Source organism: Macaca mulatta, chromosome 17, assembly GCF_049350105.2.
Source record: "Macaca mulatta isolate MMU2019108-1 chromosome 17, T2T-MMU8v2.0, whole genome shotgun sequence".
Lineage (NCBI taxonomy): Eukaryota > Metazoa > Chordata > Mammalia > Primates > Cercopithecidae > Macaca > Macaca mulatta.
Window position 1 is genome coordinate 2291214 of NC_133422.1, and position 15976 is coordinate 2307189.

The 15976-nt window shown below is 37.3% G+C and overlaps 1 protein-coding gene and 1 long non-coding RNA gene across 6 annotated transcripts in view; both read right to left on the bottom strand.

Annotated features, from left to right (window-relative positions):
* Positions 1 to 1823: 1823 nt before the first annotated feature.
* LOC114673515 (uncharacterized) lies at positions 1824 to 5897 on the bottom strand. Its single transcript, XR_013407634.1, has 3 exons — positions 5763 to 5897; positions 2259 to 2304; positions 1824 to 2052 (listed from the first exon to the last, which is right to left on the bottom strand). It is a non-coding gene; the product is annotated as an uncharacterized LOC114673515 (long non-coding RNA).
* An 883-nt stretch (positions 5898 to 6780) lies between these two features.
* The window catches only part of ZDHHC20 (zinc finger DHHC-type palmitoyltransferase 20), an 88526-nt gene continuing 79330 nt past the window's right edge, over positions 6781 to 15976 (bottom strand). Inside the window, exons 11-13 of one of the 5 annotated variants that reach the window (XM_015120725.3) lie at positions 14875 to 14990; positions 12411 to 12488; positions 6781 to 10876 (exon numbers count right to left, since the gene is read on the bottom strand). In XM_015120725.3, the coding sequence (XP_014976211.2) occupies positions 12451 to 12488; positions 14875 to 14990 (154 nt within the window). In that variant the 3' untranslated portion in view covers positions 6781 to 10876; positions 12411 to 12450. Of the gene's footprint in view, positions 10877 to 12410; positions 12489 to 14874; positions 14991 to 15335; positions 15387 to 15976 lie in introns of those variants that run through there. The other 4 variants (XM_015120726.3, XM_001089163.5, XM_015120727.3 and 1 more) reach the window with 4 other exon arrangements.

The window sequence follows — 15976 nt, forward strand, 5'->3', positions numbered from 1 at the left end:
TCTGTGTGTGTGTCTTTACAGGTGAAGTGAGTTTTCTGTTGGCACTCAGGTGAAGTGAGTTTCTTGGGTCTTGTTTTTTGATTCACTCGTCCAGGCTGTATCTTTTAATTGGAGAATTTAAGCCATTTACACTCAATGTTGTATTGATGGCTAAAGAGTTACTCCTGTCACTTTGTTAATTGTTTAATGTTTGTTTTGTGTATCTTTTGGTCCTTTCTCACTTTATATTGTTTATCTATATGAGTTAATGGTTTTCTGTAGTGGTAACATTGGATTCTTGTCTCTTTTTCAATTGTGTATCTGTTCTACCAGTCAGTTTTAGACTTTTGTGTATTTTCATAATGGTAGATATTGTCTCTTCGTTTTTCAGATTTAGGACCCTCATTTCTTCCAGGGCTGGCCTACACGTGAATTCCCTTGGTTCTTGCTTGTCTGAGAAAACTTTATTTCCCATTCCTTTTTGAAGAGTAGCTTTGCTGGGTATTATATTCTAGGCTCACAGCCTTTTTCTTTCAGCACTTTAAGTGTATCACCTACTTTCCATATGGCATGTAAGGTTTCTGCTCAAGGGCCACCAAGCGTCTACTTACAGTCTCTTTGAAGCTCTTTGGATTTCATTCTTGTTCTTCTCCAGGTTCTTTTTTTCAGCCTCTGACTACCTGCTGGCACAAAGCTATCCTACTTGTTTCAGTACTTATTATTATTGATTTTTTTCATGGAAGCAACCCGTATTTAGTATTTGTATCTGTTATCTATTGCCTTATAATAAGCCACCTCAAAATTCAGTGTCTCAAAACAACACTTACTTTGTTCTGAACCTGCAGTTCTAGGCAAGGCTCCATGGGGCCAGCTCATTTCTCTTCCCTTGGCAATAGCTATGGTCACTTGAAGCTGAGGACTAGAATTATCTAAGGGTTTTTTTACTCACATTTGTGGCAGCTGAAGCTGGCTTTTGGCTGAGACTTTAGCTGGGACTGTCAGCTGGAATAGCTACATAAGGATTCACCATGTGGCTTGGGCTTCCTCAGGATATATGGTGGCTGTATTCTAAGGACAAGCTTCTATAAAGAGAGAAAGTAAGCTGGAAGCTGTATTACATTTTCTAGCCTAATCTTTAGAAGTGACACCGCACTTCTATATATAATATATATAATATTATATATAATTATATATATAACTTCTATATATAATATAATATAATTCCATTGTATTATATTCACCAGAAGCTAGTTACTAAGGCCAGCTCATATTCAACAGAGGGAAATTCAAGGGAGAAATATGTCAACCAATTAGTAGATGTATTTTAAAACCACCATACTGCTCACTTTTCTAAAATCAAATTCTTCACCAAGAGTCATTATCTATGAAAACAATGCAGAAGAAACATGAAAAATTTCAGAAGCTTAAAAAGAAGTTGGAGAAAGTAATAGTAAATCTCAGAAGTCATATGAAAAGAAATATGGTGGGAAGTTAAACAATTTGAAGAATATAAAAGGGAGATAAAAGAACGAGCAAGATAGGAGACGATAAAAAATTAGGAGACCTGAATCTCTTCTTAGAGATTAGTTTATTTTTCTGATGGCGGGAAGAACACATACAGAGAGCTGGAGCTGAGGAAGTTCCCTGTGTTCTGCGTAGCCAACTTTGGCGAGATGCTAGAGCGAAGGGGCAGAGTATGGCAAGTGATGAGAGATGAGGCTGAATAACTTGACAGGAGCCAAACTGATTTGGATGTTTTTACTCCATGCTAGGAATCTGGAACCTTTCCTGGGGGCAAAAGTAAACCAATGACAAAGTAAATGACTGGAGATTTAAAATGTCACCTGTCATGTGGCTGCCTTTGAACTGGAGTAGCCTGAGTGTTACTAGATGAGCCTGGAGTCTGTCTCTTGGCCTTAAATCACCACCATAAACCCAGGAAGTCGATGATTCCTTTGTTTTCTGAGAACAGTTTCAGTCTGCTGGCTGGCAGGTCCATAGGGATGGCAGAAGTGAAGAAAATGTAGAGCCAGAGGAAAAAAGATACACAGACTTCTTGAGATTTCTCTGAAGCTATGGAACATGATGAATTAACGACAGGTTAAGTATACTTTTCATTATAAATGTTAATGCTTTCACATCTTTCATTAGTGGTATGTATGAAAAATATTTAACATATTATCTATAAACCAAACAATAGAAAGGGATGCCATTTACTATTTATAGTTTATTTCAGAAATCAATGAATTTAATTAAATTAATAAACATTGGTAACATACCTTTTTGTATCTCTGTAGTTGTACTGTCTTGCAACTCCTGCTGCATCTGTAATATGTAAAATATTATTTGTAATGTTTAAGTTAAACAAAAGACATTATTTTGAGAATGATACATCATTTATTAAGTCTTTCATATAAAAATTTCAGAGGCTAGATCGAACTTGAGAATTGCTTAAATTAAAAAAACTCCATAAATAAAATTCCTTATTTTAAGTTTAGATAATAGAGAACATATATGTGTTATGTGGTTTGGATTAATCTGATAAAAATACAATTAATATTGCTATACTGAAATAGTAGATACTTTGTGGTGATGATGATATGATATCCAATACCTTCACAGATTTTAGGTATAAAGACATATTTTCCTAACAGGTTTAGGAATAGTTTGAGAGACAGTTTTCCATACCGTTTCTGTGACAAAAACCTCATAGATAGGCTTTATAAAATTAGTAAATGACAATAGCATCATCAGACAGGCCTTGTAGGATAACTCAGTATCAGATAAAGGGAGAAGCCTTTATTGGAGGAATCTTATCTTTCATTAACGCTATGTAAAATGTAGAGTTTTACATGACTTGAACTAAGAAACTACTAATGTTATTATTTTCTTTTCTTCCAAAAGCTCTTCTCCTACATATTTCCTATGTGTAATAGATTTTATTAGTTCGTTATACCCCAGTCACAAATACTTTCATAATACATACATTTTACTTAGATTAAAAATCAAATACTTTTCATGATAGACTGCTTACTGTTACCCTTACAAAAGTAAGCTAGAGAAAAGGAAATGTTAAGAAAATTATAAGGAAGATATAAAGTATATTTACAGTACTGCACTGAATTTATCAATACCGTAAGTTTACTTCATGTGTTTCTGAGATGAATCATCTGTCTGAAAATGCAGGCAAAGATACAGATCTCAAACTGTGGTACATATCAAGCAAATCAGCTTTTTCTTATAATGTTATTTCTCTCCTTCTTGGAAGCACTTTATGCATCACTAGTGGTACTTTCTTTGGGTTCTATGATTTACACTATTAAACTAAACATGATGAAAAATACAAGAAGTCCTAGCTAGAGCATTCAGACAAGAGAAAGAAACAAAGGGGATCTATTTGGAAAAGAAAAAGTAAAATTACCCGTGTTTGAAGATGATATAATTTTATATTTGGAAAACCTAAACACTCCCCCTAAGAACTGATAAATTCAGTAAAGTTGCAGGATAAAAAAATAAACATACAAAATCAGTAACCTTTGTATATACCAACATTGAACAATCTGAAAAAGAAATCACAAACTATTGTCATTTACAATAGCTCAAACAAAATAAGATATGTAGGAATACACTTCACCTAAGAAGTGAAAGACCTCTACAGTGAGAACTATAAAACATTGATTCAAGAAATGGAATAGGAGACAAAATTGAAGATACTCCATTTTCATAGATTGCAAGAATCCATATTGTTAAAATGTCCATCCTACCCAAAGCAATCCACAGTCAATGAAGTCCCTATCAACATACCAATGATATCTTCACAGAAATAGAAATAATAATCCTAAAATTTTCTGATGGAATCAGAAAACCTTCAGAACAGCCAAAGTCATTCTGAGCAGAACAAAACTGAAGGAATTACATAACCTGACTTAAAATTATACTACAGAGCTATGGGTAACCAAAGCAACATGGTAACTGGCATAAAAAAAGACACATGGACCAGTACAACAGAATAGAGAGGCCAGAAATAAATTCATACATCTACAGGGAACTCACCTCAACAAAAATACCAAGAACATACATGGGTGACAAGACAGTGTTTTCAATTAATGGGGCTGTGAAAACTGGATATCCATGTTTAGAAGATGAAACTAGACCCCTGTCTCTCATCACACACAAAAATCAAATGCATCACAGACCTAAATCTAAGATGTCAAACTATGAATCTACTGAAAGAGAACATTTGGGAAACTTCAGAACATTGGTCTGAGCAAAGACTTCTTGAGTAATACCCCTGAAGCACAAGCAACCAGAGCAAAAATAGACAAATAGGATCATGTCAAACTCAAAAGCTTCTACACAGCAAAGGAGACAACCAACAAAGTCAGGAGATAACCCACAGAATGGGAGAAAATATTTGCAAACTATCCATCTGACAAGAGATTAATAACCAGAATATATAAGGAGATCAAACCACTCAATAGGAAAAAAAATCTAATAATCTGATTTTAAAATGGGCAAAATATCTCAATAGACATTTCTCAAAAGAAGAAATGGCAAACAGGCACACAGTGGCATACAAATGGCAAATAGGTATACAGAAAGGTGCTCAACATCATTGATCATCAAGGAAATGCAAATCAAAACTACAATGAGATAACATCTCACCCCACTAGAAAGGGCTCTGATACAAAGACAAGCAACAACAAACGCTGGCAAGGATACAGAGAAGAGGGAACCCTCATACACTGTTGTTGGGAATGTAGATTAGTAAAACCGCTATGGAGAACAGCATGGAGCTTCCTCAAAAAACTAAAAAAACTGCCGTATGATCCAGCAATCCGCCTTTAACAGTCTTTGCTCCTGTACCCCATCAGGAGAGGCAGATGCTATAGCCAAGTATTGTGAAGAGGTGGCTCAGCAGTTTGAGAAAAGCAGCATTATTTCTATATATCTGTCAGTTCCAGCTGCTATTATGCACAATTATATGATGGATCCAGTGTGGAAAGATGTTAAAGAGAGCATTTGGGTATTTATCCAAAAGAATGGAAATCAGTATGTGCAAGAGATAATTGGTACTTCCAAGTTTACTGCAGCACTATTCACAATAGCCAAGATTTGGAAGCCAGCTATGTGACCATCAACAGGCAAACAGATAAAGAAGATTATATATATATATATATATATATACACACACACACACACAATACACACACACGCACATACATACACACAATAGAGCACTATTCAACCATAGAAAAGAATGAGATACTGCATTTGCAACAACTATGAAGGAACGAGAGGTCATTATGTCACAAGGGAAATAAGCCAGGCACAGAAAGACTTCTCACTCATCTGTGGGAGCGAAAAATTAAAACAATGAAACTCATGAACACAGAGAATTGAATGAAGGTTACCAGAGGTTGGGAAGGGTAGTGGGGGTTGGGGGTAAGTGAGGACGGTTAATGGGTAAAACAAATATATAGTTAGATAAAATGAGTAAGATCTACTACTTGATAGCACAACAGGGTGACTACAGTCAACATTAATTTAGTGTACATTTAAACATAAAACAGTATAATCATAAGCTTTGTAACTCGAAGAAATGATGTTTGAGGTGAGGAATACATTTACCCTGATGTAATTATTATGCATTGTTTGTATGCCTCTATCAAAATATCTCAGGTATTTTATAAATATGTACCTACTGTGCCTCATATAAATAAATTCAAAAAGAAAACTACATGAGTACCATGAGATCACTTTCACTGTGAAACATGATTTACCGGCAAGACAAACTCCTCCTGTGGAGATGATGGGCATCGCCTGGTGTTTTAAGTGGATACCCGCAACACTGGAGCTCACTACAAAAGGAACAGGAGGTGGATATGAGAACATTACAATAGTGTAATTAATACTTGATTAATAGGCTGAGTTTGAACACACAGGTACACAGCATGGACACTGTAAAACTCGTAAGTGGGATTATATTATATGCAGATTGCAGATTTCGGCAATTAGACTTTTTTTTTTTTTTTTTGGAGACAGAGGCTTGCTGTCACCCAGGCCAGAGGGCAGTGGCGTGATCTCGGGTCACTGCAACCTCTGTCTCCTGGGTTCAAGTGATTTTTCTGCCTCAGCCTCCCGAGTAGCTGGGATTACAGGCACCCACCACCACACCTGGCTAATTTTTATATTTTTAGTAGAGACAGGGTTTCACCATATTGGCCAGGCTGGTCTCAAACTCCTAACGTCAAGTGATCCACCCACCTCGGCCTCCCAAAGTGTTGGAATTACAGGCGTGAGCCACTGCACCCAGCCTGCAATTTGATATATTTACCTGTCTTCAAGATCTTTCCTTTCTCAAGGAGATACTTCAATTTTTATAAATATAGCTACATGAAATCTTTAATTGGCTTCAGTAACAAACTTGGCCTCTTTGGAAGGGCACTGGAACACAGATGCCATAAAAGAATTCTACATAATGAAATTATTAATTATTCAGCATTTTAACAATCACAATTCAACAACTTACAGTGATCTGAAGGTCCTCAAGGTCCTAAATGACTTCTGAAATTAAATTATGTTCAGTAAAAAGCCACTAAACTCTTTAGGTTTTGAATAAACCTAAGTAAACTACAATTTTGTTGCACTAAAATAATACCTATCTTAAAGGTGGTTTCCCTAAACTATTAGCCAATCTCTTTCTCTAAGCACTATTTTACCAGATTTTCAAGTTGATAAAAATAATGGTTATTCTCTCATTTGGTAAATACCACTTTATAACAAAGAAAACACTTCAAATACAAGACTTTATTTGTTTATTAATAAAGTAATTCATTATGACTTTTGGAAAAAAAAAGTTGTAAAATGTTCTGCGTACATGTCAATGTAGGTTAGGCCAGCCAAAAGACAAAGCAAAGCGTCAACATTAAGTCACAGGCTAGGATTATACAAATAAGAACAAATACACGGCTTATAGTACTTGTTAGGTAAACACAACCAAACTAAACTGTACTTCAAATTTGTTTATATAAAAGCATATTAAAGCTCACTTTAAAATAGTGTCCATCTTTTCTTTTAAACAGGCATAGACTCATTTGCAGTCATGTACAAATATACCTAATAGCTTTCTTCATCTTTTAATACAAGTGCAATTCCTTGCTTCTTTATGCAACCTAACAAAATAATATAGAATGAAGTCATTAGAAAAATATGAACCTTTCTGAATCTATATTACATTTTAATTTAAATTGGAAAATACAGTTTAGATCATATGAAACATATGGATTTCAGACATGTATTATCTGTTTCTAACAGATTATCAGAGATGGTCTTTATTTTGGCTGAAATGCAAAAATATGACTTTCTTAATAACAGATTAGTTAAAAATACTTTCCATTGATAGCAGTGCTAGTCCCTAAAACAAAAGGTAAGCAAAACTTATTTGTAAGTTACTGCCTATTCACTGCCCAGAATATGTAGAGCCTAACTCTAAGCCCTTAATATACATCTGTTTTAAAGATAACTGAAAGGCGATCTCACATGCCTGATAATCCTTAATTTAAACAGTCCTGTAAACATAGTCAAAATCTGCTAATAGAAATACAATTCAAGTAAACATTGCATATTTGATTTAAACCACCTTACAGTTAAATTCACTCATGACACATTGGATCATAACCACTAATATGTAAAAAGTTTTTAAAAAATCATCCTTATGTATAGATGAAAATAAACTTTGTAAACTTGTTCATTTAAAATAACTAATGTACTGCAGCTGCTCTTTGGTTTGGCATGGTTTCAGGTACTGAATATTCAAGTAAATTTGTTCCCAGGTAAACCACGTCTCCTAATTTGTTTTTAATGGCAATGGTAAGACCTGAACTTCATTTTTCTTAAGGTGTCATCACAAATGTTCAAGTGTTTGAAGGACCAAAGATAGTACTTATAAAATTTGACAGGGCTTCATTTTGATTTTTTCTCCCCAAATAGTTGATAGCAATAATCAATACCAGTTGAAATACCAAAGAGGCAGCCTTTCCCTGATTCCCACACCACTTGTAGGCCTTTGCTAGAATGGTCATTAATACGCATGAAGCAGTTCAGCTAAATATTATTTAGAATGTGGCAAAATGCTGGCTGTAAATTAAACCAAAGATAAATAATTCAAAGGCTTTAACTGAAAATTTCTGAAAAGATGTTTGCTGTGCTATTATATTAAAGATGTTAAATAACAAAAAGTAAAAGAACTGAGAAAGACTATACTACCATGAAAGTGCATAATAGTGAAGAAAATAGTTTCCTTGGCGTTAGCCAGGTACATGCAAATCTTTTGATCTGAATGTAGAAATACTCACAAAAAGTACCAGGAGAACATTTCTGAAAGTAGTCAAGTATGTTTAAACATTTATCTCCTTATAATATGCAAACTGCCAAACTGAAGTTATGTTTTTAGTTGGTAGTTGATATATATATATTTTTGAGATGGAGTTTCACTCTTGTCACCCAGACTGGAGTGCACCAGACTCTTGGCTCACTGCAACCTCCACCTCCTGGGTTTAAGTGATTCTCTTGCCTCCACCTCCCGAGTAGCTGGGAATACAGGAGTGTGCCACCATGCCTGGACAGTTTTTGGGTTTTTTTTTTAATTATTATTTTTAGTAGAGAGCGGGTTTTGCCATTTTGACCAGGCTAATCTCGAACCCCTGACCTCAGGTGATCCACCAGCCTCGGCCTCCCAAAGTGCTGGGATTACAGGCATGAGCCACCATGCCCAGCAATAATTGATTATCTCTTAACTCATTCTAGTTTGCTAGAATCGAGATTATTAAGACTAAGGAGTTGAAACAAAGGTAGAAGAATCCATACTATAGTATTCCAAACTATGTTTTCAAAGCTAACTCATTCCTTTGGTTCAAAGAAAAATAGTTGCCTCCTTTTAAAATCTATTATTAGTATCTGATGGAAATTAGACCAAATTATAAACAACAAATTATAAACCTACAGTAGCAACCATAAAATTTATGCTGTACTAGGAAATGACGGAGCTATTCCTAGTGTATTGTTTAGCATATAGAAGGTACTCCAAAAAATTTACTGGGGCCGGGCGTGGTGGCTCACGCCTGTAATCCCAGCACTTTGGGAAGCTGAGGCGGGTGGATTATTTGAGGTCAGGAGTTCGTGACCAGCCTGGTCAACATGGTAAAACCTTGTCTCTTCTAAAAATGTAAAAACTAGCCGGGCCTGGTGGCGTGAGCCTGTAATCCCAGCTACTTGAGAGGCTGAGGCAGGAGACTCGAACCCGGGAGGTGGAGGTTGCAGCGAGCCAAGATCCCACCACTGCACTCCTGCCTGAGAGACAGAGCAAGACTGCCTGGAAAAAAGAAGAAAAAAATTTACTGGGTGAATGAAAAGTGATTTTGCAAAATTAGGCATCGCAGAATGTTAGAAGTCATCCAGTCCAACTCATTCACAACACTCCCTCCCCTGCAGTCCCATTTTACACAGGACACTCCAACCTGTAGTACTCACAGGTGCTGCTGAGGTTCGTCTCCACCCACCAACGGGAAGCAATCGATTATTTGGGGGTGGGGGTGGGGGTGTGTGTGTCTGACTAAAAGGTGAAAATGAGGAGTAACATTTCGACATTGTTTATTCTGTACTTTTCTTTGGAGTTAATGCAACAACTCCTGTCGCTTAGATTAGATTTAAAAGGAAAAAGGAGAAATGTTTCTAGGCATAAAGGGGTTGCTGTTAGAAAGTCAGACTTGAGACTGTGCATCTAAGAGTAGAATCCACTTCTCAGAGACTGGGAATGTAAAATGACCACTCAGGTTAGACTTTCCAACTAAGAGCCAGGAGGAAAACTTATTCTAAAGTTTTTTTGCCTAGTTTGAATTGCATTTTAAGTCACTGTTTAAGTTGTTACAGTATTACTGTAAAAAAGTTTCAAAGTAATTTTTAGTCATTACCTACCCTGAAATTTGAAAGTCAAGTCAACAGCATGCTTTATTCTAACTACTGTTAAAACTCAAACTATTCTTTTTTTAACAGATTACAATATTCCTCTTATCTTTTCTTCTGGACACTTAAACTTCTTCCTACTGTGTCCAGTATTTCTCCAGCACATGTACCTTTGTGTTTCTCTGCCCGTGTACACACCCCTGAAAGTTCAACAACAAAAGTTATAAAATAGCAGAGAGAACCCAAAATAGTTCTTATCCTGCCGAGTTCCCTTTAAGCCTTGGGCACTTGTTCCACTACATGGCTGTATTAATGCTTCTAACTAAGCTTTCGATGAATTAGACCAATGTGTTCTATGTTCTAAATGATATTTAGATATCTGAATCCTTCTGTTATAGCCAACAATAAAAGTTATTAAAAATATTGAAAAGTATAAAATAGTAATTATAAATTAGCAAATACCCAATTTAAAAAAGCATTTTCCTTATACAGTACAAGCAACAGTAATTTGAATATTATTCACTTTCAGCCACCATTTGTCCTAGATGTACTTTACTTTCAAGTTTTTAAGCTTGTGTTTTTAGAGTGAAAATGTATATGGATACTAATTCTAATAATGTAATTCAGGTATCAAAAAATACATATGCATGTTAAAATGTGATGACAGCTCGTATTATAGCATCTCATAACAGGTGAGTATTATTTCCAGAATAACGTTAAGTCACTTTTGTAGCCCGAAGCCAATGCTGCACAAATGGACACTTAAGATTAAGGCATCGTTCCGCTCTGGAGCAGTGCGTCTGTGGATCCCAGGACTGTACAAAGCTTCTTTTTTAAAAAATATATCTTCTGTTATACTTCAATTGTTTCATTCCATTGATCATTTTCTTCCAAATGAAAATTGAAAATATCAGTCTATAATGTTTTCATACACCTACAAAAAAAGAAACATTGTTGGTTAAAACGATTTTTTTATTTCTGAAAATATTTACTAAATGGTTCTGTGGGCTAAGGTACAAAGCTACTAATATAACAAGATGGAATATAAGTAAGTCCTTAACACTACTAATATTATAATAATAAAGATTTTTGTAGCAGTAAATGAGCGGGTATTACTTTCTTCCCCTGAATCAATCAAAAGAGTATTTTAAAAGGGAGAATCTTTCAGTACTCCCAGACTGCTAACTTGGACATCATTTGAGAAGACATCTGGTCCACCTACACCTGTCCTAAGACTGGTGCAAGATGTAGAAAACTTCCCACAGCAACTGTTAAAGGAACTGCAGCTGAGGATTCTCAACCACCACAAGCATCAGCAATTATTCCGCCCACATTAAGAAGAATCGTGGACCTCGGACTGCGGGCTTGTCTGGACACCAAGCACTACTCCACAGCTCCAGCTCTCGGTGACATGGACCTGGCTTACGATCACCACATGCGGGTCATACAGCTCCTCTTCTGACTGCAGCCACTCTGCCCAACGTGACCACCACCCTGAGTGCCTGTGATCTGACTGTCCTGGGTCTTAGGCTCTGGCTGCAGCCCTGCACGCAGGCTCAAGGTGCTCTGCAAGGGCCTAACTGCTGAGGACAAGCCCACAAGTGAGGAAACAGATACTCCTCTAGCTGACACTCCAGATAAGACGCCTTTAGAAAAACAAACTCTGTTATACAGGAACAGGATGATAAATGTGATAAGCTCCATGTTTGTGGTAATTTACTACTTAGCAATCTTCTCTTGCTGTGTCTTTTACAAACCATATAACATAAATAAACCTCTTAATTCTTTTTTAGAGTCTTTGGTCATTTTTCTTTGGGTTGAATTTCCTTAATAGTGGACAAAAGTCGCTTTTTTTTTTTTTCTTTTTTTTTGAGACAGGACCTTGCTCTGTTACCCAGGCTGGAGTGCAGTGGTGCCATCTTGGCTCACCGCAGCCTCGACCTTCTGGGCTCAAGTGATCCTCCCACTTCGGCCTCCCAAGTAGCTGGGACTGCATGTGTGCATCAACACAAACCTGGCTAATTCTTTATTTTTTGTAGAGATGAGGTTTCACTATACAAATTTAAGTATCTCACCCAGGCTGGTCTCTCACTCCTGGGCTTAAGTGATCCTCCCACCTTGACCTCCCAAAGTGCTGGAATTAGAGGTGTGAGCCACCTTGCCTGGCCACCTTTTTTTCTTTAATTAATAAGGTACTGTTTACTGAAAAGGCCAGTGGTCCACATACCAGTCCTAAACTATTTTTATTAGTTTCTTCATTAATTTACCAACAAATAGTTACTAAGATTGTGCTATAAGGAATAAAGAAAATGAGATTTTGGCAGATGTTACATTCCAGTCTTTCCTGTACTGCCTAATTTTGCTGATACAATTAAAAAGACTAAAAAAAAGAACTGCAAATTGTTTAAAGATTATGAAATATGAAAATAAGCTACATTTATTCAAGGATTACCTTTACACTGTCTTACCTTGTTCTTATTCAAATGGTTAGTTATGAACAAGTGGTACTCAATTTTCTATTGCCACTGTTACATGGTTATTTGTCCCTGTAAGCACATAATTGTGTATGACATGACAAAAAAAAAAAGAAGTATTAAGTTTCTGGCTAAATGGTAAAAATTGATTACAGCAAAAATGACTATTATGTAAATACAAAATAGGCTTATGGTGTCAACCATTTGTCTTCTTATAGAACCCAGAAGTAAAGAGCTAACATTAGGAGTCAAAAGTTTGATTTTATGTTTATCCTGTGGAAATACCCACTGGCTTTAAAGATGTTAAACAGCAATAATTAAGAAGTTCGCAAAATGAACTTTACCCTAGAGCTTTATTTTTTAGAGATGGGCCTCAATAGTATTGCCTAGGCTGGCCTTAAACTTCGGGATTTTTCCTTGACCTTATACAAAAGGTGTAATGATCCTAATGAAGATCCTAAAGATACTAATTTAAGAGAATGTTTTAAATGCTGCTAAAAGTCAAGACAACAAAAAAACCTCAGAAATTCTAACAGTGTTTTTAAGGGTATTTAGGGTATTTGCTACAGTTAGTACAAATGGAGCTAAATGTCTGGAATCGTTTTTCTTTTTCCATTTTTTTTTTTTTGAGACAGGGTCTTGCTCTGTCATCCAGGCTGAAGTGCAGTGGCATGATCATAGCTCACTGTAGCTTCAATCTCCCAGGCTCAAGCAACCCTCTCGCCTCAGCCTCCTGAGTAGCTGGGACTACAGGCACATGCCATCAGGCCTAGAAAAATTTTTTCCCAAAGTTTTTGGTAGAGATAGGCTGTGTGGCCCAGGCTGGTCTCCAACTCCTGAGCTCAAGTGATCCTCCTGCCTCAGCCTCCTAAAGTGCTGGGGTTACAGGTGTGAGCCACTGTGCCTGACCCAAAACCACTTTTCTATAGTGCAAGGAGATAACCACAGTGTTATTACTATTATCATTAAAAATTACCTCAGATGTGTTTTAGGCTGTAATGCTAGTTAAGTAGCCAGACAGTATTTTAAACCCAGGTCTGATGAAAATTCCCACTTCAATTTTGCTGACTATTCCATACCTGAATCCTCAATTCATAAATGATTAAGAGTCACCTAAAAAAGGTTAAAATATATTCAGTGTGCTCTTTTTTTTCTTTCTTCCCCGAGACGGAGTCTCACTCTGTCGCCCAGGCTGGAGTGCAGAGGGGTGCCATCTCGGCTCACTGCAACCTCCACCTCCCGGGTTCAAGCAATTCTCCTGCCTCGGCCTCCCGAGTAGCTGGGATTACAGGCATGTGCTACCACACCCGGCTAATTTTTGTATTCTTAGTAGAGATGGAGTTTCACCATGTTGGCCAGGCTGGTCTCTAACTCTTGTCCGTGTGATCTGCCCACCTTGGCCTCCCAAAGTGCTGGGATTACAGGCGTGAGTCACCACGCCCGGCCAGTGTGCAATGCTTTTTAAACTAAGGCAGCAAAGAATGCAATGCTTTTCAAGAATTATTGTCAACTAAGCAAAAGCTGGGACCCTAAAGAATAACATTGCTGGCCAGACACGGTGGCTCATGCCTATAATCCCAGCACTGAGGGAGGCTGAGGCGGGTGGATCATGAGGGCAGGAGATCAAGACCATCCTGGCCAACATGGTGAAACTCCGTCTCTACTAAAATACAAAAAACATTAGCGGGCGCAGTGGCAGGCGCCTGTAGTCCCAGCTACCTGGGAGGCTAAGGCAGGGGAATTGCTTGAACCCAGGAGGTGGAGGTTGCAGTGAGCAGAGATTGTGCCACTGCACTCAAGCCTGGTGACAAAGCGAGATTCCATCTCAAAAAAAAAAAAAAAAAAGAATAACGTTGCTTATTCAGAACAGCCAACGCCAAAAGAACTTTCCACATCTGTGTGGGGAAGTATGTGGCTGGGTTAACAAAAACCTGCAGTTGCACAGAAAAAAACATGACCCACTATACTCTCCTCGCTCTATCCCTTCCTCATAGAAGCTACTAAGAACCACAAACACCCTATATATTTTACTTATTTATTTATTTATTTATTTGAGACGGAGTCTCGCTCTGTCCCCCAGGCTGGAGTGCAGTGGCGCGATCTCAGCTCACTGCAACCTCCGCCTCCCGGGTTCATGTCATTCTCCTGCCTCAGCCTCCCAAGCAGCTGAGACTACAGGTGCCGCCACCACGCCCGGCTAATTTTTTATATTTGTAGTACAGACAGGGTTTCACCGTGTTAGCCAGGATGGTCTCATTCTCCTAACCTCGTGATCTGCCTGCCTCGGCCTCCCAAAGTGCTGGGATTACTAAGCGTGAGCCACCGTGCCCAGCATATATTTAAAAGTTTCACATATTTTAGTATTTTTAAAATGTTACATTATTTTGAGTTTTCCACATGTATTATATCTCATGCTTTTCATTTGAACCAAAGCAGTGTTTCAAATGAGAACTATTACCTGATTTGACGATGCCTTCTTCAGCTCCATTCTCCAGCCACTGAGATTCACTGTCCAACAAACGGTTTTTTGATTCACTAAGTGGTTTGATAGGAAAAGGCTGATTTGAGCCACTACTGAAAAGAAGAGCAAACAACTTAATAAATAGCTTAATGCTCAATGGTGGATACTTAATAAATTAATAAGCAGCAAATTAGTATTCCTTCTCCTAAATATGTGAGGGCAACTCATGAGATCTTAGTACTCTGAAAAAACTACCTTCAAAATAAAAATATGCCCACAACCCCCCATTAAATGGCTCTCTAGACCCAAGAATCTGTATTCCAACGCTGCCAATGAAAACAATTAGTCAAAATCTAAAAAGCTTCAGAGGCCAGTCTGAACTGTTCTTAATATGTTAATCGGGAGCCATAGGCAGTGCAAGGACAGGTGGGGATCTATGTCTGTGGCCAGTACAAAACAATTACCTGTCATTTCCCAAGTTTTCTGCTTTCTACCTCTGCAGTTTAGATCTAAGGGGAAAAAATGATTCAGTGATTTAGCGTAGACTTATTTTTCTAGCTAAAAGATCCAGGGAGGGAGGGAATGGAGGAAGGAAAGGAAGAGGAAAAGGAAACTAATAAATGTTGGTTCCCTATTATGGGCCAGACACGATGCCAGGCACCTTATATACATTATCTCAGCGCTCCAAATAACCTTCGGTGGTGAGTATCATTATCCCGATTTCATAGAGGTGGAAACTGAGGCTCATAATTTAAGTGACTGGGCCAGAACCCTAACAAATGTTAGAGCTCAAAGGTCTAAGGCATTAAGCTACATTCTAAGACTTAGGGTTCTTCCAATATTAATATGCTAGTTTAGAACTTATCATTCCTCTTCTCCTACAACTTATTTCTGTAATGAATAAATTATGAATGTTTTACTTGGACAGAAGTATCTCTAGCTTCTTTAAAATTTCATTTAAAATGAACTATTACACTGAATGTATGAAAGTTTACTTGCCACACAAATATTATGGGAAAATTTCCTCTAAGATGAAGTAATGAAAAAAAAAACTGTATTTTTGAATTCTTATTTTGATAGTATATTAAAATTTATCAAA